The sequence below is a fragment of the Urocitellus parryii genome, chromosome 15, assembly GCF_045843805.1.
Source record: "Urocitellus parryii isolate mUroPar1 chromosome 15, mUroPar1.hap1, whole genome shotgun sequence".
NCBI lineage: Eukaryota > Metazoa > Chordata > Mammalia > Rodentia > Sciuridae > Urocitellus > Urocitellus parryii.
The window spans coordinates 15,517,345-15,544,855 of record NC_135545.1 but is presented as its reverse complement, the minus strand read 5'-3'; the positions used below and the strand labels follow the sequence as shown (position 1 = coordinate 15,544,855).

Below are 27,511 nucleotides of genomic sequence, written 5' to 3'. Positions count from 1 at the left end.
ACAAAAGGGCTGTGGATGAAGCTCAGTGGTAGGGGCACCCAAGAAAGACTTCAATCCCCAATGCCCCCCCCCAAAAAAATTCCTGAAAATTCAAGAGGTTGCAGGAAATCTGTCTCTAGAGAGTACTCCCCCCAATGACCTAAGGCCCTCTCACAAGACCCACCTCTTAAAGGTTCGACCACCACCCTATACTGCCACCCTGGGGACTACACCTCTAATACATAACCTTTGGGGAGATACAAACCATTATCCAAACTACAGCACTTATATATATTTTATTTTGAAGACCACTGAACTTATTCTGATGGTTGGTTGAATTAGAGTAGTAAAGGGTAGAGGTAATGATAAATGGTGAAATTGGGATACAATTTGAGTATAGAATTTACAGGAGTTGCTTATGCTTGGTTGTGATATGAGGGGAAAAGAATACATGAGTAATGCCTAAAGATTTGTCTTGAGCACCTGGATGAATAGTATCATTTAACAAGATAGGGAACAATGGGTATATAGCAAGTATCTAGGATGGGGGGGTTGATTCTGTTAAATTGGTGACACTTGCTGGATATCAAAGAGGTGATGCTGAATGTGAATTTATTTTTTTTTTTTAAAGAGAGAGTGAAAGAGAGAGGGGGACAGAGAGAGAATTTTAATATTTATTTATTTTTTCTTAGTTCTCGGCGGACACAACATCTTCGTTTGTATGTGGTGCTGAGGATCGAACCCGGGCCGCACGCATGCTAGGCGAGCGCCCTACCGCTTGAGCCACATCCCCAGCCCTGAATGTGAATTTAGATATGTGTGTGTGTGTGAAGCTCATTGGAAAGGTTGGCACTGGAGATACAAATTTGGGAATTTCAATTAAGATGATTTTAGCTGGAAATATACAACGCTCAACTGAAAGTGGCTTATACAATAAAGACATTTATTTCTCCATTTAGCTGACTTAACAGGTGCATAATCATTTCAAGAACCCAGCCTCTTATCTTTTTTCCTGCTCCGTAATCCTCAATGTGATCACAGTGTCTCTCCACACAATTGCAAGTTGGCTGCAGCAGTTCAGGTCCTCACCCAACAATATCACAAATGCTGAGAGAGTGAATAGTTTCCACTTTCAGCATCTCTTATAAGATATGAATTCTTTTTTTTTTTTTTTTTTTTTTTCAAATCTTTTTTTTTTTTTTTTTTTTTAATATTTATTTTTTAGTTCTCGGCGGACACAACATCTTTGTTGGTATGTGGTGCTGAGGATCGAACCCGGGCCGCACGCATGCCAGGCGAGCGCGCTACCGCTGAGCCACATCTCCAGCCCTAAGATATGAATTCTGCCAGCCAGGAAGAAAGGTGATTATGTATTATTCAGGAAAGGAATGATTACTGTGTGATCACCCACAGAGTGTGCCACAGTGGGCCACCCTCTTTTAGATGCTTTGAGAGATATGGGAGATCATTCAGGAGAATATGTGAACAGAGAAAAGTGTTGAAAACTGAGCTCTATACATGTTGAAAAGAGAATACGGTAAGGAGACAGATGGAATAGCCAATAAGATATGGAGGATAGGGCTGGGTTGTTGCTCAGTGGTACGGCGCTTGCCTAGCATGTGTGTGGCACTGGGTACCATCCTCAGCACCACATAAAAAAAATAAATGTGGGAGGCCAACCTTATGGGTGATTGAGTTACACTCCCCAGCTGGGTGCTGAGGCGCTGAGTCACAGAAATGGGTGAGTCTTGCTAACAGCCCCATGGGTGAAGCTATGCTCACCTGTTCCTTTGTAATATAACCCCTTGCCCTGTTTAGGAGAGAATCTTCCATGGAAGTGCCTTGTGTGTGTCCCCTCCTCTTACTGTGCCCTTGGGTGTGGCCTACCCAGGTGTCAGTCCACCTGCTGACAGTGGACATCATGAAGATAGACTCAGCCCCCTGAAACCTGACCCCTTGCCTCATTTGAATAGCTTCTCCTCAATAAAAGGGGTCAGCGCTTGCTCTCGATCTCTCTCTTTCTGCCGACCCTTAAGGTCAGAGGAGCCGTCACAGCGACCCCAAAGAAAAAGGTATTTGTGTCTCGTGTGGTTATTTTGTGCAGCCCAGTTAGCCCAGTTTAACTAGAGTGACCCCTGAGCCTTTTAGTCGCAAGAACAGAAACCTGGCAAATAAATTAAATTTAAAAAACATTTCTGTTTAAAAAAGACATTGGGGAGAACTTCTGAGTATACCGTTTTGTATAGTTTTGACTGTAGAAATGTGTTTTGCTTACTAAAAAATAGATACAAGAAATTTATTTATTTATTTATTTTTGGAACCAGGGATTCAACCCTGGGATACTTAACCACTGAGTTGCATCCCCAGCCCTTTTTTTTTTTTTTTTTTTTTGAAATGGTCTCCCTACATTGCTTAAAGCCTTACTAACTTGCCGAGGCTGGCTTTGAACTTTAGATCCTCCTGCCTCAGGCTCCTGAGTCTCTGGGTATATAGGTATGTACCATCACACCTGGCTTAACAAGTGTATTAGTTTTCTGTTGTTATGTAACAATTTTCTACAAATCATTTATTATTTCACAGTTTCTCTGGGTAGTTTTTTTTTTTAATCCCATCCTAACATTAAGACCTCTGAGGCTCTATAAATGCCTCCAGAGCATGTTTTCACTGGGCTACTGTAAGCAAAATGTAACAAGAAGTCACTGTTCAGCTAAAAATGAGCCAGAATTATTTTCACAAATCTCTCTAATTCCTCATCACCTATCATTACACCATTCCCACTCTGAAATTTCTTCTGTCCCATCCTAGGAAATATTTTTTTCTGGTCCAAATTCAGGTGCAAGGGCTAACTCAGTTAAGCCAGAAGTTACAAGAAGGGAGAGGTTCCTCCTTCTACCTCACTCAGCATCTCAAGGACCTCCTCACCCGCCATAGGCCTGATTTGCTCCAAGGTCACCTGCTCACAGGATATTCCACAACTCCACTAGTAACTTTCACCAGCTGTCCTGGATTCCACATCAAACAAAGGCTATGGCAGGATGAGTAGAACTTGGGTGGTAACAGAAAGGAGAACTGTACTGTACTGGCGGTTACAGTGTTCCAACAGTTTCTATCCTCCCTTGGTGGTGTGTGTCCTCTGGGGTAAGAGGCAGCATCCACCAGTGCTCAAAATCTGAAATCAGATCCCTTTTTTAAATATTTTTTTTTTAGTTTTAGGTGGACATAATATCTTTATTTTCGATTTATGTGGTGCTCAGGATCAAACCCAGTGCCTTATGCATGCTAGGCAAGCACTCTACCACTGAGTCATAACCCCAAGCCCTGAAGTTAGATTCTTAATAGTGCTGAGAGCCTGGCCTCTGGAGACATTTCACTGGGTCCTCTTCTCAGAGTCTTACAAAGCTGAAATTAAAGTGTTAGCCATTCTCATGTAGGCTTGACTAGGAAAGAATTTGCTTCCAAGCTCTCTCAGGTAGTTGGCATTAAATAATTTCTTTGTAGCTATAGAATTCATGACAGTTTGTTTTCTTGAATGTTTCAAAGCATTGAACAGAGAAACAGAGGCAGAGGGAGGATCTTTGCTGCTTGGAGTCTCTGACTTCTGGAAAAGCCTACACCCGCACCTTTGCTATATAACTTAACATAAAAACAAGAGTGATATTCCACAACTTTTGCCATATCCTATTGGTTAGAAGCAGTTCACAGGTCCCACCTGCACTCAAGAGGATGGCATTACCCAATGGTGTGGTTACCAGAGGCAAGACCAAAAGTATGATTTAGGAGTTTTGGGAGTTAACAACAGTAGTGTATTTCAACATTGCATTTCTAAAATTCAGGTGAGAAGTCTGAACTGGAGTTATAAATATGGGAGTTCTCAGCATATAGATGGTTTTTAAGAAGTGGCTAAACCTTGGGGCTGGGGTTGTGGCTCAGTGGTAGTGCACTTGCCTAGCACGTGAGAGGCCCTGGGTTCAAGTCTCAGCACCATATAAAAATAAGTAAACAAAATAAAGGTATTGTACCCAACTACAACTAAAAAATAATTTAAAAAAAAAAGAAGTGGCTAAACCACACCAACAACTTAATGAGTTTAAAATAGAAAAAAGAAAATGCTGAAGCACAGTGTAGTGACATTTAAAACTCAGAAAGATGAGGGAGACCAGGAAACTAGGCTGAGAAACAGTGACCCAAAAGGGAGAAAAAATACCAAGTATGTTGTCCTATAACCCAAGTGGCAAAAGCAATCCAAGGAAGAGAGTGATCAGCTCTGTAAAATGCCATTGATAGCTCAAATAAGATGAATCAATAATTGTTGAATTTAGAAACGTGGAGGTCATTTGTGATATTGATAATAAATAGCAGCATATAGTGTGAAAACTTTAGCTTGAACATGTTTGGTTTTTTTTGCTCTTGATGTCTAATTGTTCCACTGCCATTTTTAAAATAGCTCTCTTTCCTTCATTGAATTGCTTTTACACTTTTAGAACAGATCCATTATGCCCATTTCTGTATATCTGCTTTAGGTTTGTAATTCTGTTCTACTGACCCTTGTTTCAAACCCTCCACAAATACCACAGTACAGTTATACTTGATAACTGTTGCTACAGATTAAATCTTAAAACTGAATTGTATGATTCTTACAACATTATTTTTCTTTTACATATTCCTTTATCTGTGCTATCTCATTGCCTTTCTGAGGGAGACCAACCTTGCACTTGACTGAGTCACTCCCAGGCTAGGTGCTAAGACGCTCTGTCACAGAAAAGTGGCAGAGCTTTCCCCACCCTTCTTGGGTTCCAGGGACCAAGTCTCATGCATGGGTGTGTCTTGCTACAGCCCCATGGGTGGAGCTATGCTCACCTGTTCCTTTGTGATATAACCCCTTGCTCTGTTTAGGATAGAATGTTCCATGGAAGTGCCTTGTGTGTGTCCCCTTCTCTTATTGTGCCCATGGGTGTGGCCTATCTAGATGTCAGTCAACCTGCTGACAGCAGACATCATGAAGCTGAACTCAGCCGCCTGAAACCTGACCCCTTGCCAGGTTTGAATATAAAAGGGGTCAGCCCACGTGCAGTGCATGTGCTGTTTTTCTCTCTCTCTCTCTCTCTCTCTCTCTCTCTCCCTCTCCCTCCCTCCCTCCCCCTTCGGACCCTTAAGGTCAGAGGAGCCCTCATAGCAGCTACCCCAAAGAAAAAGGTATTTGTGTGTCTTATGTGGTTATTTTGCTCAGCCCAGTTAGCCCAGTTTACCTGGAGTGACCCCTAAGTCTTTTAGTCGCAAATGAAACCTGGCACCTTTCCTTATAAATGTTAAAAATTATTTATATCACCAAAAAAATCTTGATAGGTCACTGATCAAATTATGTCACATCTATAAGTCAGTCTTAAAAAAATTGATATATGGGGGCTGGGGATGTGGCTCAAGCGGTAGCGCGTTCGCCTGGCATGCGTGCGGCCCGGGTTCGATCCTCAGCACCATATACCAACAAAGATGTTGTGTCCCCCGAGAACTAAAAAATAAATATAAAAAAAAATTGATATATGTACTTGGCTGAGTCCTCTAATCCATGAACATGGTATGTTTCTCAGTTTGTTTACATCTTTATTTTGTTCATCAGAGTTTTGTAGCTTTCAGCATATATGTTCTATATATGCTTTCTTAGATTTATACAAAAGTATCACTTTGGGGCTGGAGTTGTGGCTCAGTGGTGAAGCACTTGCCTAGCATGTGTGAGGCACTGGGTTTGAATCTTAGCACTACATAAAAATAAATAAATAAAATAAACGTCCATCAACATCTAACAAAATATTTTTAAAAGTATCACTTTGGGGGGGGACTATAATTTACATTGTGTTTTAAACTAATGTTTCCAGTAATTCATTACTAGAATAAAGAAATGAGATTTTTTGTGGGTTAACCTTGTATCTTGTAACATGGCTAAATTCACTCATTTGTTTCAGTTGATTTTTTAGTAAATTCTCTGAGATCTTTTATGTAGACAATCGTGTCATCTGCACATAGGGAAGTTTTATTTCTTTCCAATCTTTATGCCTTCAATTTGCTTTTACTGGCTTTTTGCACTGGCAAGAAGTTCCAGTACTATCTTGAAAAAGAATGCTGAAAGTAGATATTTATTTGTGCTCAATTTTAGGAGGAAGCACTCAAAATTTCACCATTAAGTCTGGTTTCACCGGGATATTTTTTAAAATACATACTCACAGCTGGGTGCAGTGGCACATAACTGTGACACTCCCAGCAGCTAGGGAGGCTGAGACAGGAGTTCAAACCCCAGCTCAGCAATGGCAAGGTGCTTAGCAACTCAGTGTCTCTAAATAAAATACAAAATAGGGCTGGGGATGTGGCTCAGTGATCGATTGAACTCAGTGCTGCTGAGTTCAATCTCTGATACCAAAAACAAACAGAGGCCAGCCTCAGGGATTTAGTGAGACCATAAACAACTTAGCAAGACTGTCCCCAAATAAAAAGGACTCAGGATGTGTATCAGCAGTAAAGCACTCCAAGATTCAATCCCCAGTTTAAAAAAAAAAAAAAAAAGTCTTTATTCCTGTCTGAAGTGGATCAACACATATGTTGATTTTTTTTAAGAGAGAGTGAGAGAGAAAGAGAGAATTTTTTAATATTTATTTTTTAGTTTTCAGCAGACACAACATCTTTGTTTGTATGTGGTGCTAAGGATTGAACCCGGGCCGCACACATGCCAGGCAAGCACGCTACCTCTTGAGCCACATCCCCAGCCCTGATTTTTTTTTTTAAAGATTTTTGACTAACTTTATTTGCAATTCTAGGATCAGGCAACACTACATTCCATGAAACAGAATAAGTATTTCAATGGGCTGAGCAGAAGACATTAGTTTTATAAATACGTAAGTGCTAAAGAAAGCAAAAATAAATAAAGAGCAACTGGTCATTTTGTTATCCACAAATTGTTGGCCTACCCTGTAGGATAAGACCCACCCCTCTAAAGGGGATCACTTTTTTTTCTGTTTGGTGTTGCAAACCAGAAGGCAAAACCTGAATTGTGCACAAGACTGTTCACTAGCTAGAGAATGGAATTAGATTCTAATGAAGATAGAAGTTGTCTAGTGGTCACTCAGTCAGCCATCTTTGATCCCTCAGTTTTGGCTAGCCCAACTGGTGAGGAAATTCCTCTCCTCAAAGATAAACAAGATCAGTGCTTCTCCCTGATGCCAATCCAATAACAAGGACACAGTTTTGAGAAAAAGGAAAAAGAAGTTTATTGCTTTGCTAGCAAAGGAGAAGCACAGGGCCTTCTGTCCCAGAGGCTGTAATTATGCCCATGAAGGGGAGCATTGAGTGTCAAGAGCCATCCATGGGTTGCATGTGGGTCACTGCGCGTGGAAGCCTCATGGATAGAGACACGTGGTAAATGGGAGTGGCCAGTAAACACTTACTCTGGCCAACTGCCCATGGACAATATGAATTTCTTTCCTATTCTGCCGGGGCCCACACAGCATCTGAGATGGGTGTGACCTGCCAAGATGTCAATCAACCTGCTGACTGTAAGATATCTCGAAGCAAGACTCGGCCCTTGAAACCTTATCCCTGCCTTTGAAGGACCCCCTTAAATAAACCACTGGAGCCATTTTCCCTTTATCTAGTTCCAGAACCCATGTGGACTAGATCAGGGGCTTCACTTTCTGTAAATACTCAGTATATGTGTTTTTTTACATACAAATTATCTGAAATTCTTAAGTTTCAGGGTGGCTTGGATTATCCTGGGCAGGAATAAGGACCCCTTAATGAGATGCTGTCCACTGCCCTTCACGAAAACAGGCTTTTAAAGAGGTGATTCAAAGACTACATCCCACTCAAAGTCTACATTCCATGTGTTCTATCCAGACTAGTAACTCACTTGTTGATTTGGGAGATATTAATTTCTGAAATCACTGGTGCCATCCTCAAAGTCTGAATTACTTTGTTCTGTGGTGGGTGTGTGCTCAAGGACAGATAACTCTGCCTAGGATGGGGAAGAAAAGGAATCCTGTTTCCCCTGAGATTAGGGAAGGGGAGAATTAGAGAAGAGCAAGGGGAGAGGAAGAGAAAGAAACATATCTACTTTAAAAATAAGTGACAGTGGCAGAGCAGCAATATCTCTGAATATAGCTGAGAGCTATATTCAAAGCATAAAGTGGACCACTGTTATATTTCCCCCACTGTCAATTTCTACATTCCCCTTCCATGAAAAAAAAAAAAATGGGTGACAACATCTCCAAGCTGCTTCCTGCTGAAAGAGGGCCAAGTAACCCAAAGTCTTTGTTCTCTATCAGGTGGGGCGTGGACAGTTAAGAGTATTAAGCATCAGGGCAGTTCAGAGATCTACAGTGGCAAATGGCAGGTTACTACACAAGGCATACATAGGGCAGGGGTCATGCAGACCGCTAAAAGTGTTGTGACAGTACTGAGTTCAGTTTCCTTTTTCCTCAAAGTGGATCATGAGAGGGCAATGGCTCTCAACAAGTTCTGCAGCCAACTTGCATCCTACAGCCATTGGGGTTCCTTGGAGAGCCAGGCCTGCCCAAGAAAGCTGGCATGGAGGCTGGTCTGGGGCCTCAACCGGGGTGCCAAATATGTTACCCAAAGCTGTCCTTGTCTGAGATGCCAATCTATTAACAAGGACAGTTTTGGAAAACAGGAAAAAGGTTATTGATCTGCTAGCAAAGGAGAAGCACAGAGGACTCCTGTCCCAGAGGCTGTGATTCTCAGGTGATTTTGTTACTAGTCTTCTAATATAGAGAATTATATGATCTTCAAATACTGAACCAGTCTTCTATTTCTCTTTTTTTGTTTTGTGTTCATAAGGGATACCTGTCTCTGTTCTGGGCTTTGATTTTCCTGACAGTATAATGTGGGCCTCATAAAATGATTTGCAAAGTGCTGACTCCTGTTTTACCAGAGTTTTCATGGAATTGCAGTTAATATTTCTATTGATATTTTAGAATTTTTCAGTAAAACCAGCTTGGTCTGTAGGTTTCTTTTTTAGAAATTTTAAATTATGAATTTAATAGTTTTATAGGATTATTCATATTATAGTGGTCCTTTCTTATCCACAGGGGATATGTCCCATGGTCCCAGTAGCTGCTCAAAATTGGATAGTACTAAACTGGCTACAGCTTGGATATAGTGCAATTGTTCATATTATTAGTTTTTAAATTATTTTAATTGTATCATGTGTCTCTTCCAATTGGATTTTACAATTCAGTTATTGTATTTTTCAGCTCCAAAATTTCTTTTTAATTATTTTTAAAAGTAACTTTTACCTCCTTTTTTATATTCCTTACTTGATCATATAGTGGTCTCCTTTAATTTTTTTTTTGTCTGTGGTCTCTCATTGGGCTTTTTAAAGACAGTTAAAATCTAGATAAATCTAGTTAGTCCAACTTCCTGAAGCATCTACGTACCTCAGGAATAGTCTGTCCTTTTTTCGTGCTAATTGACTGTATTTTCTTGTTTATTTGTATGGTTTGTACATTTTTTTTTGTTGAGAATTGGTGCTCCGGTCAGGGACGGTTGCTGATTTTAGAGGTATAGAGTTGTCCATCCATTTGGTGATTTCCCCAAATTTTTGCAGATTGCATTCCTTGTCATTTGTCTTTACTGAAGTTTCTATTCCATTATCTCATTAGGATCAGTTAAGGAATCTCCTTAAATGCCCGAATCCAGTAGGAAAAAAGCAAAGTGTCCTGTCTTTTAAATAATTTGACAGATGCTACCTAGGAAGCCTGTTCAGCCCAAGAGGGTTGAAATGGTGGTTGGAATTGATGTTGGTACCTCAGGGCACTGCCCGGCAAATTAAAAAACAGCTCAGATTATCAAAGGACAAGGATCTTTTTTTAAAAATATATGTTTTTTTAATTGTAGATGGACAAAATACCTTTATTTATTTATTTTTATGTGGTGCTGAGGATCAAACCCAGTGCTCACATGTGCTAGGTAAGTGCCCTGCCACTGAGCCACAACTCCAGCCCCAAAGGACAAGGTTCTTATTGCCAACCTTAGCACTACAATACAAAGCAGGGTAATAAACTGCCTTCCTCCAAGGCAGCCTGCTGTGGGCTGGGATTAGGGCCTAATAACTGGTAATCAAATACTGATATTCACCAAAATATATATGCATTGTTCTTCATTAAGCAATCCCCTGGGTGTTGCAAGTGTTTGAACAGACTCAAGAGTTCTGAAATAATCAATTGTGTTTTTGCCACCTCAATACTTGTTTTGGTGGGCTGGGTATGTGGCTCAAGCGGTAGCGTGCTCGCCTGGCATGCATGTGGCCCGGGTTTGATCCTCAGCACCACATACAAACAAAGATGTTGTGCCGCCGGAAACTAAAAAATAAATATTAAAAAAATTCTCTCTCTCTCCCTTCCCCCCCCTTTAAAAAAAACTTGTTTTGGTGAATGGAATAATTCCTGGAGCTTTTTACTCTGCCACGTATGCCATTTAATTCATTCACTTGTTTTCTTTTTGTGTGTGTGTGGTGCTAGAGATTGAACCCAGGGCCTTGTGCAAGAAATCTATCAACTGAGCTATTTACTCAGCCCCAATTCATTCACTTTAAAAAAAAAAATATTTATTCTTTAGGTGTAGTTGGACACAATGCCTTTATTTTATTTACTTGTTTTTATGTGGTGATGAGAGCCTCGCACGTGCTAGGCTAGGCGAGCAATCTACCGCTGAGCTACAACCCCAGCCCCAATTCATTCACTTTTAATCCACCTATACCACTATATTTGAAACTGATTTATTGGAGACAGGATATAGTATCATATTTTTTATCCACTCTGCCAATCTGCTTTAAATCAGTATATTCAGATCATTTATGCCACTCTATCAATCTGCTTTAAATCAGTATATTCAGTTACATTTATGCAATAATTAATAATTTAGGACTTAAGTCAGCTACTTTATTACTTGTATCTGTTTATTCCCTTTTTTAGTGTTTTTTCCAAGGGAAAACAGTACATGTATGTGACATATCACAGTCTAATAATATTGACATGTTGCCAATTTAAGTGAAGTGGCATTCTATTTAAAGGGACACTCCATTCACAAAACAAGAATATCAAGATGAAAAAGAAGAAGTCAGAAAAACAAATTCTACCAAAAAAAAGCAAGTGCAGCAATACAGAGCAGATTAATAAAATTGCTAAATGGGATCTGGGATTGCTCCATGACTTTAAAAAGAAAAAAAATCATCAAGAAGAAATACTATTGGGCTGGGGCAGGATTTCAGTGGCAGAGTGCTTGCCTAGCATGTGTGAAGTATTGGGTTCGATCCTCAGCACCACATAAAAACAAACATATAAAATAAAGGCATTCTGTCCACCTATAACTACAAAAATAATTTTAAAGAAGAAATATTATTAATTTCTACACATATAAATAAAATAGATTTGAAATCTGCTAAGAAAAATTTGATGTAAATATTAGAGAAATGTTTCCTAATGTGATTACAAATTTATTTAGTATAACATAAGTGGAAGTATTAAGTTTGTTTTTTTAATTAAGACATTTCTTCTGCTGGGGTGGAAACATTAATGTTGGTTCTAATATTGTTTATATCTACATTTAGAACACAGATTTAATTATGTTAAACATATAATATAGATTAATAAAATGCAGGCAAATTATAAATATAACCACAAAACATACATCTATAAAAAATTAAACATTGGGCTGGGGATGTGGCTCAAGCGGTATGGCGCGCACCTGGCATGTGTGGAGCCCGGGTTCGATCCTCAGCACTACATACAAACAAAAGTTGTTGTGTCCGCCAAAAACTAAAAAATAAATATTAAAATTCTCTCTCTCTCTCTCCCCCCTTCTCTCTCTCACTCTTTTAAAAAAATTAAACATTAAGAAATTGCATTAAATAAATATATACATTTAGCCATTTGTAAGTTCTCTGTAAGTTATTCTTAATTAGAAGAAAAAATAAAAATTGAAATTATAAGCCACTGCCTGGCATGGTGGCGCACACCTGTGATCCCAGCAGCTCAGGAAGCTGAGACAGGAGGATCATAAATTCAAAGCCAGCCTCAGCAACTGTGAGGTGCTAAGCACCTCAGAGATACCCTGTCTCTAATAAAATACAAAATAGAGCTGGGGATGTGGCTCAGTGGCCAAATGCCCCTGAGTTCAATCCCCAGTACCAAAAAAAAAAAAAAAAGAAGAAATTATAAGCCACACAGAAATGAGCTGACTTTCAAATAACAGTAAAAAGAAAGAAGATAAATAAATTATTATTATATTAGCATGATAAAACAATAAAAGTAGGGAATCAGTTTGAGGAAATTAATAATATAAACTAATGAAATTGAAAAGAAAAGAAAAACACACACCAGGCTGGGGTTGTGGCTCAGTGGTAGAGCACTCGCCTAGCATGTGCAAGACCCTGGGTACAATCCTCAGCACCACATAAAGATAAATAAATGAAGTGAAGGTATTGTGTCCAACTACAACTAAAAAATAAGTATTTTAAAAAACATACACCAAAGAGATGATTACAGTCACAAAGCTAGCCATACACAGTGGTATATGCCAACAATCCCAGCTACTCCTGACAAGATAATTGCAAGTTCAAGGCCAGCCTCAACAATTTGGCAAGGCCCTAAGTAACTCAGCAAGAACATGTCTCAAAATAAAAGATAGAATGGGCTGGGGAGTGTGGCTCAGTGGTAAAGTATCCCTGGTTCACTCTTTAGTATCACTCCTCCCCTCAAAATCATAAGCAGTACAGGATATTAATGTAAATAGAATGTTTCTTCCTATGGCATGTAACTTAATGTCTAAGTTAATAGAAAACAGCTGTTATTTAATATGTACACTTGCATTTAACCTGTGAAGATAAGAGCCAGGCATGGTGGGGCACTCTTGAAATCCCAGGGATTCTGGAGACCAAGGAGGAGGATTGCAATTTAGAAGAAAGCCTTGGCAACCTAGAAAGAACTTATCTCAAAAAATAAATAAATAAATAAATAAATAAATAAATAAATAAGAAGGCCTAGGGGTATAGCTGAGTGGTAAAGTGCCCCTGGGTTCAAACCCCAGTAGAAAATTAAGAAAAGAGTAAAAGAAAAAAACGAAAATCTGGCCTAACACAGATATAGGGTTAGAAAATAAAGGAATATTTTAATGGCATTTTCAGATACTTTGTTGATATTAGTCTTTGACAGTCCATCAAAAATCAATAGGACATTATAGTGCACGCCTGTAATCCCAGCAGCTCAGGAGGCTGAGGCAGGAGGATCACGAGTTCAAAGCCAGCCTCAGCAAAAGTGAGGCACTAAGCAACTCAGTGAGACCCTGTCTCTAAATAAAATACAAAATAGGACTAGGAATGTGGCTCAGAGGCTAAGTGCCCCTGAGTTCAATCCCAGTACACCCCCCAAAAATCAACAAGTATAATTTCTTAAAGCTTACTTGTAATGTGGAATGAATTGGACATTTACTAAATTAAAATCCATTTGTCAATTTTATATGTAAAATAAATCTTTACCCAGGTATGATTTTACAATATCACATATTAATCATTTGGACATTGGCTCTGTGAGGTAAACAGATTCCAAGGTTGATAAATTGTATTATTTGTTATTACAGATTCATATTCACTAATATTACTATCAGTCTCATCATAAAGAACTAAGTATTGAGAAACTGTCACATTCACAGGGGAAATACTTGTTATTGTAATTCAAATTTTTTGCTTAAAATTAGCAAAAATTCCTGTCAGTTTTTTAAAAAGTCAACTTTTTGGTGTGTATATGTGTAGTACTGGGCACTGAACCCAGGGCCTTGTGCATGCCAGGCAAGTGCTCCATCACTAAGCTACATCCCCAACCCAAAAAATCACTTCATTTTTGACCAAATGTCTACTGAATGTGTGTGAATCAATCTTTCAAATAAAAATAACATCCTTATTAACATGGTTAGTTCAGCTTACAACTCACATAAGTGTTTCCTTGAAACAACCTATTGTTCTTGAAGATATAGAAGAGCTTTATGTGCATTTCCCATTTCATCACAGAAAATAGTTTTGAAAAGTACACATATCAGTATCTTGCTTGTGATACTGTAATGTGGAGTTTAAAGACTGGGCAAACAGCTGGTCATGGTGGCTTGCCACATGCCTGTAATCCCAGTGGCTGAAGCAGGAGCATCATGAGTTCAAAGTCAGCTTTAGCAAATCAGTGAGGCACTAAGTAACTTAGTGAGACTCTGTCTCAAAAAATAAAAAGGGCTGGGGATGTGGCTCAGTGGGTTAGGTTAACTCAGGGTCACTTAACAAAAAAATTTTTTAAAAATTGGGCAGGGCTGGGGATGTAGTCAGCCATACTGCACTTGCCTGGCATGTGCAAGGCACTGGGTTCGATTCTCAGCACCACATGAATAAATAAAATAAAGGTCTATCAACAACTAAAAATATATTTTTAAAAATTGGGCAAACAGTACATAGGATCTCTATATATAATTTCTTACAACTGCACATGAATCTACAATCATTTCAAAATAAAAACTGTAATTATAAAATATTGTATTCAAGGACTGATTAAAATTTTTATGCTTTATGGGAAACTTACTATTTTCTTTTACAGTGCTGGGGATCAAACCCAGGGCCTTGTGAAAGCTAGGCAATGAAGAGAAACTTCAGTGGATCTTGCCTTTTCTAACTCCAGTGTATGCTGGCGAAAAAATATCTCCCGGTACAGTTTAGTGACACTGCCTTGATCTGTGCAAAGGCCCGCTTAGTTTCACTCACCATTGCTTTTGCACCATTAGTGCAAATTTCAGCAAAGCGGGAAAAAAGTATCATGAGTATAATTATGAAATTTGTTTTAATCATTCAAATCCTGGAAAAGGTCTCAGGGCTCTAGATATCATCTGACCATACTTAGATCTAATGACTGTTAGATAATATTGAATTAAAATAGAATTAAATTACATTTAATTAGCTATTTTAAAACTCATTACCACCTCTTTTTTTTTTAATGAAACCTTCTAATGGCGACCATAACAGACATAGATTTGAGATATTATTCATTGTTTCACACTGTTTACTATCCTTTCTTCAAAATTTTCAACATAGTATAGCCTCTACTTAGCATGGGAGCAATGGATGCTAAGTAGTTGGCTCTGGGATACTTTTTTGCATATAAACATCTAGAGTTGTCACCTTCAGGATATTAAAGATGAGGCACTAGAAAATGGCCCTCTAAACACAGATTGGGGAGGCAAAACCCACAGAAGACCGTAAAGAATAATTATCTGAGGAACCAACATTAAATCAGCTATGCTGTCAGCCAAGTCTTTGTTCTCAGTTAGAAGGTCACACAGACTTCAAAAGACAAGCTCTAGTACTGTCATGAGGGTATGAGGGAAGGAGTGTTAAAGTGTCCTTGGAAAACAACACAGAAATAGTCTCCATTCCCTATTTAAAGGACTCCCCAATAAAGCACGCCCACTAGAGAAGGCCAAAGCTCTTGAAAATGGGCCAGCAAACCTCCTTTAGATGAACTGGAAATGCAACTCTCACCAATACAGTGGCGTGCACACTGCTGTCAATTGTAAGGCTTCTCCTCTGTGGTGTTTCAGCAGTGGCTGACTGAAACCATGGCTCTGTCCATGTCCTCTGCTGTCTGATGAAGTGTGACCCCTTGCTAAAGGCTTCATTACACTACTTTACACACAAGGTTTCTATCTTGAGTGTATCCTCTGATGTCGTATAAGATTTGTCTTCCGACTAAAGCCCCGCCCACATTTCCTGCAAACATAAGGTTTCTCTCCTGAATGGCTCCTCTGGTGTCTAATAAGGTGTGACTGCCAGCTAAAGCCCTGCCCACACTCCCTGCACACTTGAGGCTTCCCCCCTAAGTGTGCCCTCTGGTATTTAATGAGAGTTAACTTATCACAAAAGCCTTGCCCACATTCCCTGCAAACAAAGGAACAAAGGAGTGTGCCCTCTTATGCCTAAATAAGTTTGGCTTCTGCCTAAACCTTCTACCACAATCTCTGCACATGAAAAGCTTTTCCCCTGAGTGTGTCCTCTGATGTGAAATCAAGGTTGACTTATCATTAAAGCCCACACTCCCTGCATACAAATGGCTTCTCCCCAGAGTGTATCCTCTGGTATGTAATGATGGTTGACTTCCTGGTAAAGCCTCGCCCACACTCTGTGCATATAAAAGGCTTCTCCCCTGTGTGTGATCTCTGGTGTTTGTGGAGGTTTGACTTCAGGCTAAAGCATTGCCCACACTCTAAGCACACATAAGGTCTAACTCCTGAGTGAGTCCTCTGGTGTGTCTTGAGGTTTGATTTCCAGCTAAAGTGACGCCCACATTCTGCGCATATGTAAGGTTTTTCTCCTGTATATATCCTTACGTGTCTGAGGAGGTGAGGCTTCTGACTAAAACTTTGCTCACACTCTCTGCAAACATAAGGCTTTTCTCCTGAATGTGTCCTTTTATGTCTGATGAGGTGGGAATGCTGGCGAAAGCCATGCCCACATTCCTTGCAAACATAAGGCTTCTACTCAGTCTGTGCCCTCTGATGTGTGATGAGGTTTGACTTTAGGCTAAAGCTCTGCCCACATTCCTTGCACAGGAGGCTTGACTCTGAGTGTGTTCGCTATGTGTGAAGAGGTTGATTTCCAAGTAAAGCCTCATCCACAATCCTTACACACATAAGGTTTCTCTCCTGAGTGTGTTCTCTGATGTGTGATGAGGTTTGACTTCCAGGTAAATCCTCTCCCACATTCCCTGCACACATAAGGCTTTTCTCCAGGATGTGTCCTTGGGTTTTTGATAAGGACCAACATACTGCTGAAGCTTGGTCCCTACTCTGTGTACATGTACTGTATCTCCCCTGTGTGTGTCTTCTGGAGGCTAAGTAGGTTTGACTCCTTGATAAAGTCTGGCCCAAACTCTTCAAATTTGATTGCTTCAAATCCTGAAACTTCCAAACCATGCAATACTTTGTCCCTTTCCTCAAGGTCGGCCTTCTGTTCTAGGCTGGGCCTTATATTCACTATTGTGTTGCCTTCCTTGGACTTTACTGGATGTTCTTCACTTGGGATGGAGGACAACTTTGATATGTCATTTTTACTTGTGCCCCCAAACAGTGGCTTGGAGTCTTGTTTTCTCTCTTGAATTTTTGCTTTGTCAGTCAAGCAGGATTGATTAAAGGGTTGTTCCTGTTGTTTTTTCTGATATTCTGGGTACTGATTCCCTGGGTGGAGATGATTTCCTGCATATAAACTTGAAAAGAGCTGAGGCAGATGACTGAGCCACACATGTTGGCTAAGGACTTGCTGACTGAAGAGTACCAGAGGGCAGGAAGGACAAGGTTGAATTTCTGACTTTGATCCTGCTGAATAAAGAACATTTTCAGAGAAGTCATAGTAGGGCTGCCTAGGTTATTTTGCCATGTCCACTGGTGATTCATAATATATTTATATTACAAGCTATCTCCCAAGTAGAAATCCATCATAAGACCTATTTTTTTATTTCTCTTTATGCATTACATTTTCTGTTGCAGGAGTTGGTAAACTCATCCAACAGGCCAAATCCAGCTTCCAACCTATTTCTGTAAGGCCTCCCAGTTCTAAAAAATTAAAATAAGCTGGGTATGGTGGTACAAGCCTTAATCCCAGTGGCTTGGGAGGCTAAGACAGGAGGATCGCAAGTTCAAAGCCAGTCTCAGCAACAGCAAGATGCTAAGCATAGTGAGACCCTGTCTCTAATTAAAATACAAAACAGGGATGGGAATGTGGCTCAGTGGTTGAGTGCCCCTGAGTTCAATCCCCAGTACTCAAAATAAATAAATAAATAAATAAATAAAATTATCTTGGGGGAGGAAAGAAGACAATCTGACAAGACTGTATGTGTCCTTAAATGCTTAAATATTTACTACATAGCACTTTATCGAAGTTTGACATCCATACGATTATAATGTAGAAAATTCATATCAAGAGCTTTTCACATTATCACATTATTCTGGTACTGTTCAGCAGTACCAGAAATCAACCAAAGACAAAAATAAATCAAGACGTGTTTATTCATGAAAAACACTGAACTCAGATAAGAATAAGAGTTTGCTACATTATTGCTATAGCTGTATATTTAATCATCTGGGGAGCACCAAAACAGACATGTAGACCAATAGTACAGAATAGAGGACTTAGAGACAAACTCACATAAATACATTATCTCATACTAGACAAAGGTGCCAAAAACATACATTGGAGAAAAGATAGCCTCCTCAACAAATGGTGCTAGGAAAACTGGAAATCCATATGTAGATGGCTCTCCCTCCATCCTAGCTTAGTTGTTAATGTGGTAGCTTACATGAGGCAGGCCACCAAGTCATTAGCTGCTACTGAGGGACTCACTTGATTTGTAATGGAAGGTGAGAAACCAATGTCCCTGCAGCTGTCAATACAAGTTAAGGTCTAGGTAGTAAATGAACAGGGAAGACAAGCAACTGCTTTCTGAGGATTACAGTCTTGAAGAAAAAATTTGATAGACTATCCAAAATTCAACAGGGAGACCCTGAAAATGAGACAACAAGAGAGAGGCTTGACAAACCCTCCACACAACCCTGGCATTAGAAAGCTGTGGGCTGGGTGGGCCTGGGCTCTCCACACATCCCTGCCTGACAAGGAGATGACAACCAAGGTAAAGGAAAAATAAGAGGACTCAGTGGAAAGTAGAACGCCAGGAAAGACACCCCCACCCCAGTACTAGGGATTGAACCCAGGGGTGCTTTACCACTGAGCTATCTTCCAAGCCCCTTTTTATATTTGATTTTGAGATGGGGTCACACTAAGTTGCTTAGAGCCTCACAAAGTTGCTGAAGTTGTGATCTCAAAGTTGTGAAGCTCCTGCCTTAGCCTTCCAAATTGCTAGGATTACAGGAGAGCACTACCATGCCCATTTCAGGAAAGATTTAAAACAACCTGACCTTTGAATTTTCTCCCCAACCAACACATTTAACCATAAATATAGATAGGAAGCCTTTCTAACTCAAAGTCTTTGAGTACGTATATGGCCAATTCTTTCAGATCACTAAGTTCTGCAGTTACAAGACTGACATCAAGGAAGCAAGAATTAAAAATAAACACTACCCGGGCGTGGTGGTGCACACTGTAATCCTAGCAACTAGGGAGACTGAGGCAGGAGCATTCCAGGTTCAAGGCCTCAGCAATTTAGTGAGTCAAAAAGGGGTGGGAGGCGGGCACTAGAGATACAGGTCAGTGGCAAAGCACCCCTGGTTCAATCCCCAGTACTGGGGGAGAAAAAATATATACACATATGTATAAAACAATCAAGCAAAAGCATCATCTTCACAGAGGAGACATGTTTCACAGATTTCATCTAGAAAAGTTAACTAAAACAAACAAAAAGCAGCAAAAACAATCTTCAGCCAGGAAATATATTCAGATACCAGAGGAATTATAATATACTATCTAAAACATCCAGTTTAACGTAAATATGTTGAAAGAATTAAAACAATATGTGAAAAATTAAAGCAAAGTATGTATCAGTGACTCAATAAGAAGGGAACCTTCCTAAGAACAAACTATTAAAAAGAAACAAAAGGAAATTCTGGAATTCAAAAGCAACACAACTGAAATTACAAAATTATTAGGTATATACAAAAGTAAATATTTGAGTGTGCAAAAGAACCAGTGAACTTGAAGACAGATCCACAGAAATGAACTAAACTGAAGAAGAGAGAAAAACAAAGATTAAAGAAACCAAAAGCCTCAGAAGAGAGAGAAAAGATCAGAGGAAAAAAAATCAACAAAAAAATAGCTGAAAACTTCCCAAATTTAATGAAAAAAATTGGTCTTTAAATCCAAGAAGTTCAATCAACCCCAAGTAAGATAAACATAAAAAGATCCAGCTAGGGATGGTGTTGTGGCTAGCACTTGCCTAGCACTTGTGAGGCACTGGGTTTGATTCTCAGCACCACATAAAAAAAAATCAAATAAAGGTATTGTGTCCATCTATAACTAATAAAAATAATTTAAAAAAAGATCCCAGCTAAAGATGTCATAGCCAAAGTGTGGGTGAAAAAAGATAAAATCTTAACAGAGGAACAAAAGAAAAATGATTCAACATGTACATGAGGAAAAGCCAGTATAAATCATGTTTCAGCCAAAATGCCAAAGAAGAAAAGGTGAGGCAGGCAGGCCACGGAGAAGAAGAATCAAAGGCATCTAAATTAAAAAGGAATAGGTAAAACATTCTTTTGTTTACAGATGATAAGATCTCGTATGTACAAAATTTCAAACAAGCAAACAGAAATAATTGTGTTTAGTAAGGTCATATGATACAAGATCAATATACAAAAAATCAACTATATTTCCATATAACAGCAATGACTATTCCAAAAATGAAATTGAGAAAACACCATTCACAATATCATAAGATAGTAGAAAAAAATAATAAGGAAATGTCAAAAGTAGCAATAGATTTATAAACCAAAAATTTTTTAAAAATCCTAAATAAAGAGAAAGATACTCATGGATTATGAGACTCAATCTTATTAAGATGGTAGTTCTCCCCAAAACTGATCTATAGGTACAACGTAATCCTTATATCAAAACCACAGGTGGCTCTTTGTTTTCCTATTAATTGACAATATGACTCTAAAACTTATATTGATATTCAAAATACATAAAATATCCAAAGCAAAATTGATAAAGAAAGCTAAGGGGACTGGGGTTGTGGTTCACTGGTACAGCACTTGCCTGGCATGTTGTGAAGCCCTGGATTCGATCCTCAGCACCACATATAAATAAATAAATAAAGTGAAAAATCCATGTGCAACTAAAAAATATTGGAAAAAGAAAATTAAGGAACTTAGACAATCCAACTTCAAAACTTAATATAAAGCTGTGACAATGAAGATAGTATCATAAGGAGGAGGTATCATAAGAAGGATAGCTTCAGTGGAAAAAAATTGGGAGACCAGAAACAAATCCCTAGATTTCTAGTCAACTGATTTTTTAATCAATTGAAAGGTGCCAAGGTAACTAGTGGGGAAAGAGAATACTCTTTTTAAACAAAGAATGTCAGGACAATTGAATATTCACATGCAAGAAAATAAGCTTAGACTCTCACCCCCACATAATATACAAAAAGTAACTCAAAATGCATCATGGTACTAAATGTAAGCACCAAAAACATAAAACTTCTCAAAGAAACCAAAGAAGAAAGAAATTTTTGTGATCTGAGTTAAGTACAAAATTCTTAGTTAGAAAACCAAAAACACAACCTATTTAAAAATAACAACCACATAAACAGCAATAGGGCTCAGTGGAAGACCTTGCATATCTTAGAGATAGTTTTCTGTTAAGATTTTCTCTTTTTTTTCACCCACACTTTGACTATGACATGAGGCCTGGTTCCATCCTTAGTTCCACCAAACAAGACCAAAAAACCCTGATAAATTGGATTTCATCAAAATTTCAAACTTTTCTGTTTGAAAAGACATCATTAGGAAAGTGAAGATAATCTACAAACATGGAAAAATATCTGCAAAGGGGTGTAGAAAAAAAATAGGAAGAGATAACCGAGAAACTGACTCTTAAAGAGCCACATGGAGTAAGATCTATAAATCTGCATTTTCAACTGAGTATATTCTACAAGCAGCTCAGAGGGGAGGGAGTAAAGAAGACTTATGGATCTGAAATACCAGAAAACCAAAAGGCCAGAAGAATAACTGAGAATTACTAAATCCTTAACAACAAAGAAACCACTAAAAGTGTAGCCCTAAAAACTGCATGTGGTCTCTGCCCAAATCCTCAGATGAAAGGCAAATTAGGTACATATGTGAGAGACTGCCAGAAGGCCAGCTAAAAAAAGAAGCTATTTAAAGCAACAGGAACAGAGCAGGAATACCAGCTGTTACATATTGCTGAGGAGACCAAAGTTTACAGTTCGAATTCAGATGAGAAACAGAAAAGTGTGACCATATGATGAGGGAAAAGTGGGCAAGGGAGTGGGTCTAGTTGTTAAATTTAGCACACAAAGATTTCAAAGAAGCCATTGTATTTTCAACTAACTAAAGGAAATTATATTCAAAACAAAAAAGGAAAATAGGATATCAATATTAGAAAACATGTAGAATTGTAATAGAGAAATGGACACATTTTTTTAAAAAAGAAATTACCCAACTGAAACAAACAATAACTAATTTAAGAATTCACTTGAAAGGTTCAGTAGCAGACTGAAAATGGAAGAAGAAGGATTAGTAAATATGAAGATGAATAAATAGAATTTACCTACTCCGTTCCAAAAAAAGAGAGAAAAGAGTTTGAAGAAAAATGAACAGAAGTTTGTGAGAAAGTATTCACTTTCAGAAATGTATGGGCAACATATAGTAGCCCAATATACTGGTAAACTGGAGTTCTAGAATGAGAGGAGAATAAAAAGGGCAGAAAATACATTGAAATAATTGCCATATATTTTACCAAATGAGTAGAAAACCTAACTTACAGATCCAAGAAGCTTCATAATGCCCAGGAAGTGACAACACAAAGAAAACTATCTCTAAGAACATCACTTACTATTGAAAATCACTGTTGAAAAGATTGAAAACAATCACAGAAGATAAATTACATATAAAAGAAAAACACTATATGATAACTTCTCAAAAGATATTATAAGTTCCAGGGCAGTGCAGAAAACTTATCAAGACCCTGTTTCAAACATAAAATTTTAAAAAGGGCTACAGATATAGCTCAATGGTAGAGTACCTACCATGTATGAGGTCCTGAGTTCAATCCCTAGTACCACCAAAAATAACAATGAAATCAAAAGTTGGTTCTTTGCAAAGATACACAAAATTAATCTCTAGCTAAAATGGACAAGTTGAAATATACAAATTTTAAAAGTAGATATAAAAAGAAACAAAGAATAAAAATAGTCATATATCTATTAAGTAAATAAAATCTGAAATTTAAAATCCTCCCTCAAGGAAAACCTCACTGGTAAATTCTATCAAACATTAAAGAAAGAATACTAATTCTAATAAACTTTCAATAAAACAAAGGAAGGATACCTCTGACCTCATTTTATGAAGTTACTATTACTTTCAAATCAAAACCAGATGAGGACTTAAGGAAACTACCAATCAAAATCCCTCATGAACACTGATAAAAATTCTTAGCAAAACATTTGCAAACCAAACTCAATAAAATTTTTAAAATATATATAATATGATGAAATAAGGTTTACTCCAGAATGAAAGGCTTATTCAACTTTCAAAAATCAATCAAGGGCTGGGTTGTGGCACAGTGGTAGAGTGCTTGCCTAGCATGTGTGAGGCACTGGATTCAATTCTCAGCACCACATAATAAATAAATAAATAAATATATTGGGTCCATCTACAGCTAAAAATATAAATAAAATATTTTGTCCACCTACTAAAAAAAATCAATACAATTGACCATATTAACAAACTAAAGAAGAAATGCCATATTATCTCCTAAAGCAAGGGTCTGAGATTTTTTTTTTCTTAAAAAGTCAAACAACATACATTGGCTTGCAAGCCACACAATGTTTGTTTTAAATACTCAGCTCTACTGATAATATGAAAGCATTGAGAGACAACAAATCAATTAAATGGGTATGGCTGTTTTCTAATAAAACTTTATTTATATGAACTCTATTTACAAAGAAAAAACATTACCATCCCACAGGTCTAATTTTGTGACTTCTGATCTAAATAAAAACATAAAAGTCATGTGAAAAAATTCAACACTCATCCATGATTAAAAAAAAAAACTCAACAAAACAGGAACAGAAGGAAAATACATCAACCTGATAAAAGTAACATCATACTATATGATGAAAAAGTGAACTCTTGCCACCCAAGATATAGAACAGGGAAACAATATCCACTTTCACAACTTCTATTCAAAATTGTACCAATGGTCCTAGCAATTGCAATAAGGAAAAAAAGAGATAAATGGTAATAAAAAGATAAAGAGGGAAAGATGGAAGGATGAAAAAAGGGAAGAAAAGGATGGCGGGAGGAAGGATCAAAAGCACGCAGTATAAAAATGAAGAGCAAAACTGACTTTTTATTCATAGATGACATGACCTACATATGGAAAATTCTAAGAATCTACAAAAAATACTATAATTAATAAGTGAATTAAGCAGAGTGACAGGAAACATGGGCAATATATAAATAATATTCTCACTATACTAGCAGGGAACAACTGAAGGTCAAAATTTAAAATACATGGGCTGGGATTGTGGCTCAGCGGTAGAGCGCTCACCTAGCATGGTCGGGACCCGGGTTTGATCCTCAGCACCACATAAAAATAAAGGCATTGTGTTGTGTCCATCTATACCTCAAAATAAATAAATATTTTAAATAAAATACAATTCCATTTAGAATAGCATATAAAATTATGACAACATGAATATAAATACCTAGAAATAAATGTACCAAAACATATGCAAAATATTTGTATCATGTTTTAAATCCTTTTATGAGATGCTCAGTCAGGTATGGCCAAAAGAAAATACAAAGGAGGGCTGGGGGTGTGGCTCAAGCGGTAGCACACTCGCATGGCATGCCTGCGGCCCGGGTTAGATCCTCAACATCACATACAAAGATGTTGTGTCCGTGGAAAACTAAAAAATAAATATTTTTTTTAAAAAAAGAAAATACAAAGGAGAAGATCAGGAAAAAAATAAAACAAAATTTTTAATAATTTATTATATTTACAAGTTCCAGAGAAATAGAATTGGGCATTATAAATCCCTAACATTGTTATATATAGGCATTATAAATCCATAAACAGTTCTCTTTAGGCAGGACATCAGAAAGGTATATGATACAATCTGGAAATGGTTAGGTTATGTTTTATTTCTTAAACTAGAGTACTGGCACATAAATATGTATTTTATTATTATTCATAGCTTTCTATAATCTGGAGAAGTAGAGATAATCAGTTATTCTTAGTATAAGAGAAAACAGAAAGTATCCAGAAGTGTCACGAACCATCTGTGGGCTGTATGTGGATTGTGTTGTGCATAGTAGGCTCTTGAGGGGATAGGCCTGCACTGCCAACACCCTGTCAGAGATTGATCTCGTGATGCAGGTGCGCCTCCCCCTCTAGCTCTGCCTAAGATCCCACACAGCACCTGAGATGAGTGTGACTCACCAAGATGTCAAACAATCTGCTGACCACAAGAAATCATGAAGCAAGACTCTACCCTTGAAAACTTGATTCCTCTCTGATCCCCCCCATAAAATAAAGGAAACACAGGCTCATGCTCTTTCTAGCGCTCTTTCTAGCCCTTTAAGGTCACAGAGCAGTCCTGCCCTTGGTTTAAAAACTATTTTTTTGCTACTTTCTTAGCTTAATGTTGCAGTCAGCTCTTTTAAACCCAGTTCAACTCGTCTTCATGGGTCATGGTTGAGACAAAATGTTGGTAGATTTAATGTCAATGAGGTAGGTACAGTTTTTAAGATCCAGAGGAAAGAAAAAAAAGACTATGAACGTGAAAAGCATTATAGAGAAGGCAAGACAAATGAGGAAGGGAAGTTTTCAGGAGGAGGGAAGAGATCCTCCCTCAGAAAAGTCCCTCCCTCAACTGAAGAGTATATGCTGCAAGGAAACCAAAGCTACAAAGCCTTACCAGTGGCCTAAAGAGGCCTGCAGATGAGCTTCTTTCCAGTATCTGAGAAATGCCTCTTCCTTCTCTATCTGCCAAGCTGTATGCTAGATAGATGTAAGCATCTATCCCATGCTCACACTCACCTGGACAGAGGTCCGCCAGATGTTTTCTCACCTCTCTCCAGGGCTCTTCCCCTTGCTCCAGCTGAGTAATGAGCTTTGGTTTGGAAAATGCAATTTCTGTTCATAGGGAAGAAAACAAGGAGATACTTGATTATGAGAACTCACAAGGTTACAAAAGACCTATGAATAGTTAATTTTTCAAAGTAGAAAAGCTGAGTTAGGAAAGGCAGTTCCAGAAATGAATCATATTAAAGATAAAGTAAAAAGAGAGCCAAGCCTTGGGAAAGAGGCCTGGAAATGCATAACATGAGTGATATCATACATAATATGAGTAAATAAAATTATCTGCTTCAAATCTATTAAATCTAGATTTACTAAAAGTAAAAAGGTAAATAACTATTTTTAAGCGCAACCCAAAAGAATAACCTTTCTCATGACACATGAAAAATATCATGTGGAACAAATTTTAGTGCTAAGGGACGCCATACTTACCTAATGATACCAGGTGACTATAATTCTCCAGCATCACTTCCCTGTGTAGGATCTTCTGAGCAGGGCTTAACAACCTCCACTCCTCTTGGGTGAAGTCCACAGCCTCATCCCTGAACACCACAAAAGCCTTTAACAAAAAATACATCCCTGTTTTATCCAGGAGCCACCTTGCCTGAAGCTTAGAATGAGAGGTCAAAAGGCTCCCTAAAGCTAGAGAACTACTCAGTGGTCCAAAGCAAAATGCTGGCTATAAACTGTGTATAAAAGAGTCATTACTCTCCTCTCTCCATGTCTCAATTTCCTTATAAGATCGATATTATAATAATATTTACCTTACAGGGTCATTATCCAAATATCCTATAACTCTGAGAGAAATGAGCCTGGATGAGGCTGACACGTGGGAGAACAAATTGGGAGAAGTCAATGAATGCCAGTCCTTGGTAAGTATATAGAACTACAGGACCAACCTTAAGGTGTGCCCTCTCTCTGGACTTCCTTCTTTAAGATCTAAATTATTATTTTTCAGCCTAAGTGGGGTTTCCTTTTGCTTCCACTCAAAAACATCCTATTGGTTGACTGTTTCAGTGAAGACCTCCAGTGAATCATACCTGTCTCTACCAATTTATGAATTTTCCCTCTAAAGTAACCCTGGGCTTGATCATGTTATTTGGTTTATGAAATGGGACATTAGCAAATACGATGTAAGCATTACTTTATAGAGTGTTTGGTTGGGGGACTAGCTTTCATTCTTTCTGTGCAGGATACCTGGAGACCATCATGTGAATAACATTAGCTTTTCAGTGAAAAAGGCCACATGGAGAACCAAGAACTGAAGCAACCCAGCCAACCAGCCTGTCAACTTCAAGACACGTGAGGTCACCCAGCTCCAGCTCAGGAGCCAGCTGACTACCACATAAGAATCAGCCCAAATGTGCTAGGTCTATTTGCTGACCAACAAAATTGCAAACAAATAAATGATTTCATTTTAAGCCACTAAGTTCTTTTTTTTAAAAGGAAGGAATTTTTTTAATACCTTTATTCTATTTATTCATTTGTATGTGGTGCTGAGGATCAAACCCACGGCCTCACATGTGCTAGGCAAGCACTCTACCGCTGAGCTATAGCCCCAGCCCCAGCACTAAGTTCTTTAAGCCACTAAATTGGTGCATAGAGTTGAACTGCTTCCATAAAAAAATACCTAAAACATGTGGCATTAGTTTTGGGAGCCTGATACGGGCA

The 27,511-nt window shown here is 38.3% G+C and overlaps 2 protein-coding genes across 2 annotated transcripts in view; one reads left to right on the top strand and one right to left on the bottom strand.

Annotated features, from left to right (window-relative positions):
• The window catches only part of LOC113175100 (zinc finger protein 569-like), a 127,150-nt gene extending 99,977 nt beyond the window's left edge, over positions 1-27,173 (top strand). The window contains exons 6-7 of the mRNA XM_077793045.1: positions 26,612-26,712; positions 27,033-27,173. Coding sequence (XP_077649171.1) covers positions 26,612-26,712; positions 27,033-27,059 — 128 coding nt within the window. The 3' untranslated portion in view covers positions 27,060-27,173. The remainder of the gene's footprint in view (positions 1-26,611; positions 26,713-27,032) is intronic.
• Positions 15,709-26,417, bottom strand: LOC113175095 (uncharacterized). Its single transcript, XM_077793257.1, is given in 6 exon segments — positions 15,709-15,943; positions 16,094-16,618; positions 16,692-16,809; positions 16,894-17,238; positions 25,802-25,897; positions 26,273-26,417. Coding segments are annotated over 6 exon segments (1,464 nt in total).
• Positions 27,174-27,511: the final 338 nt, after the last annotated feature.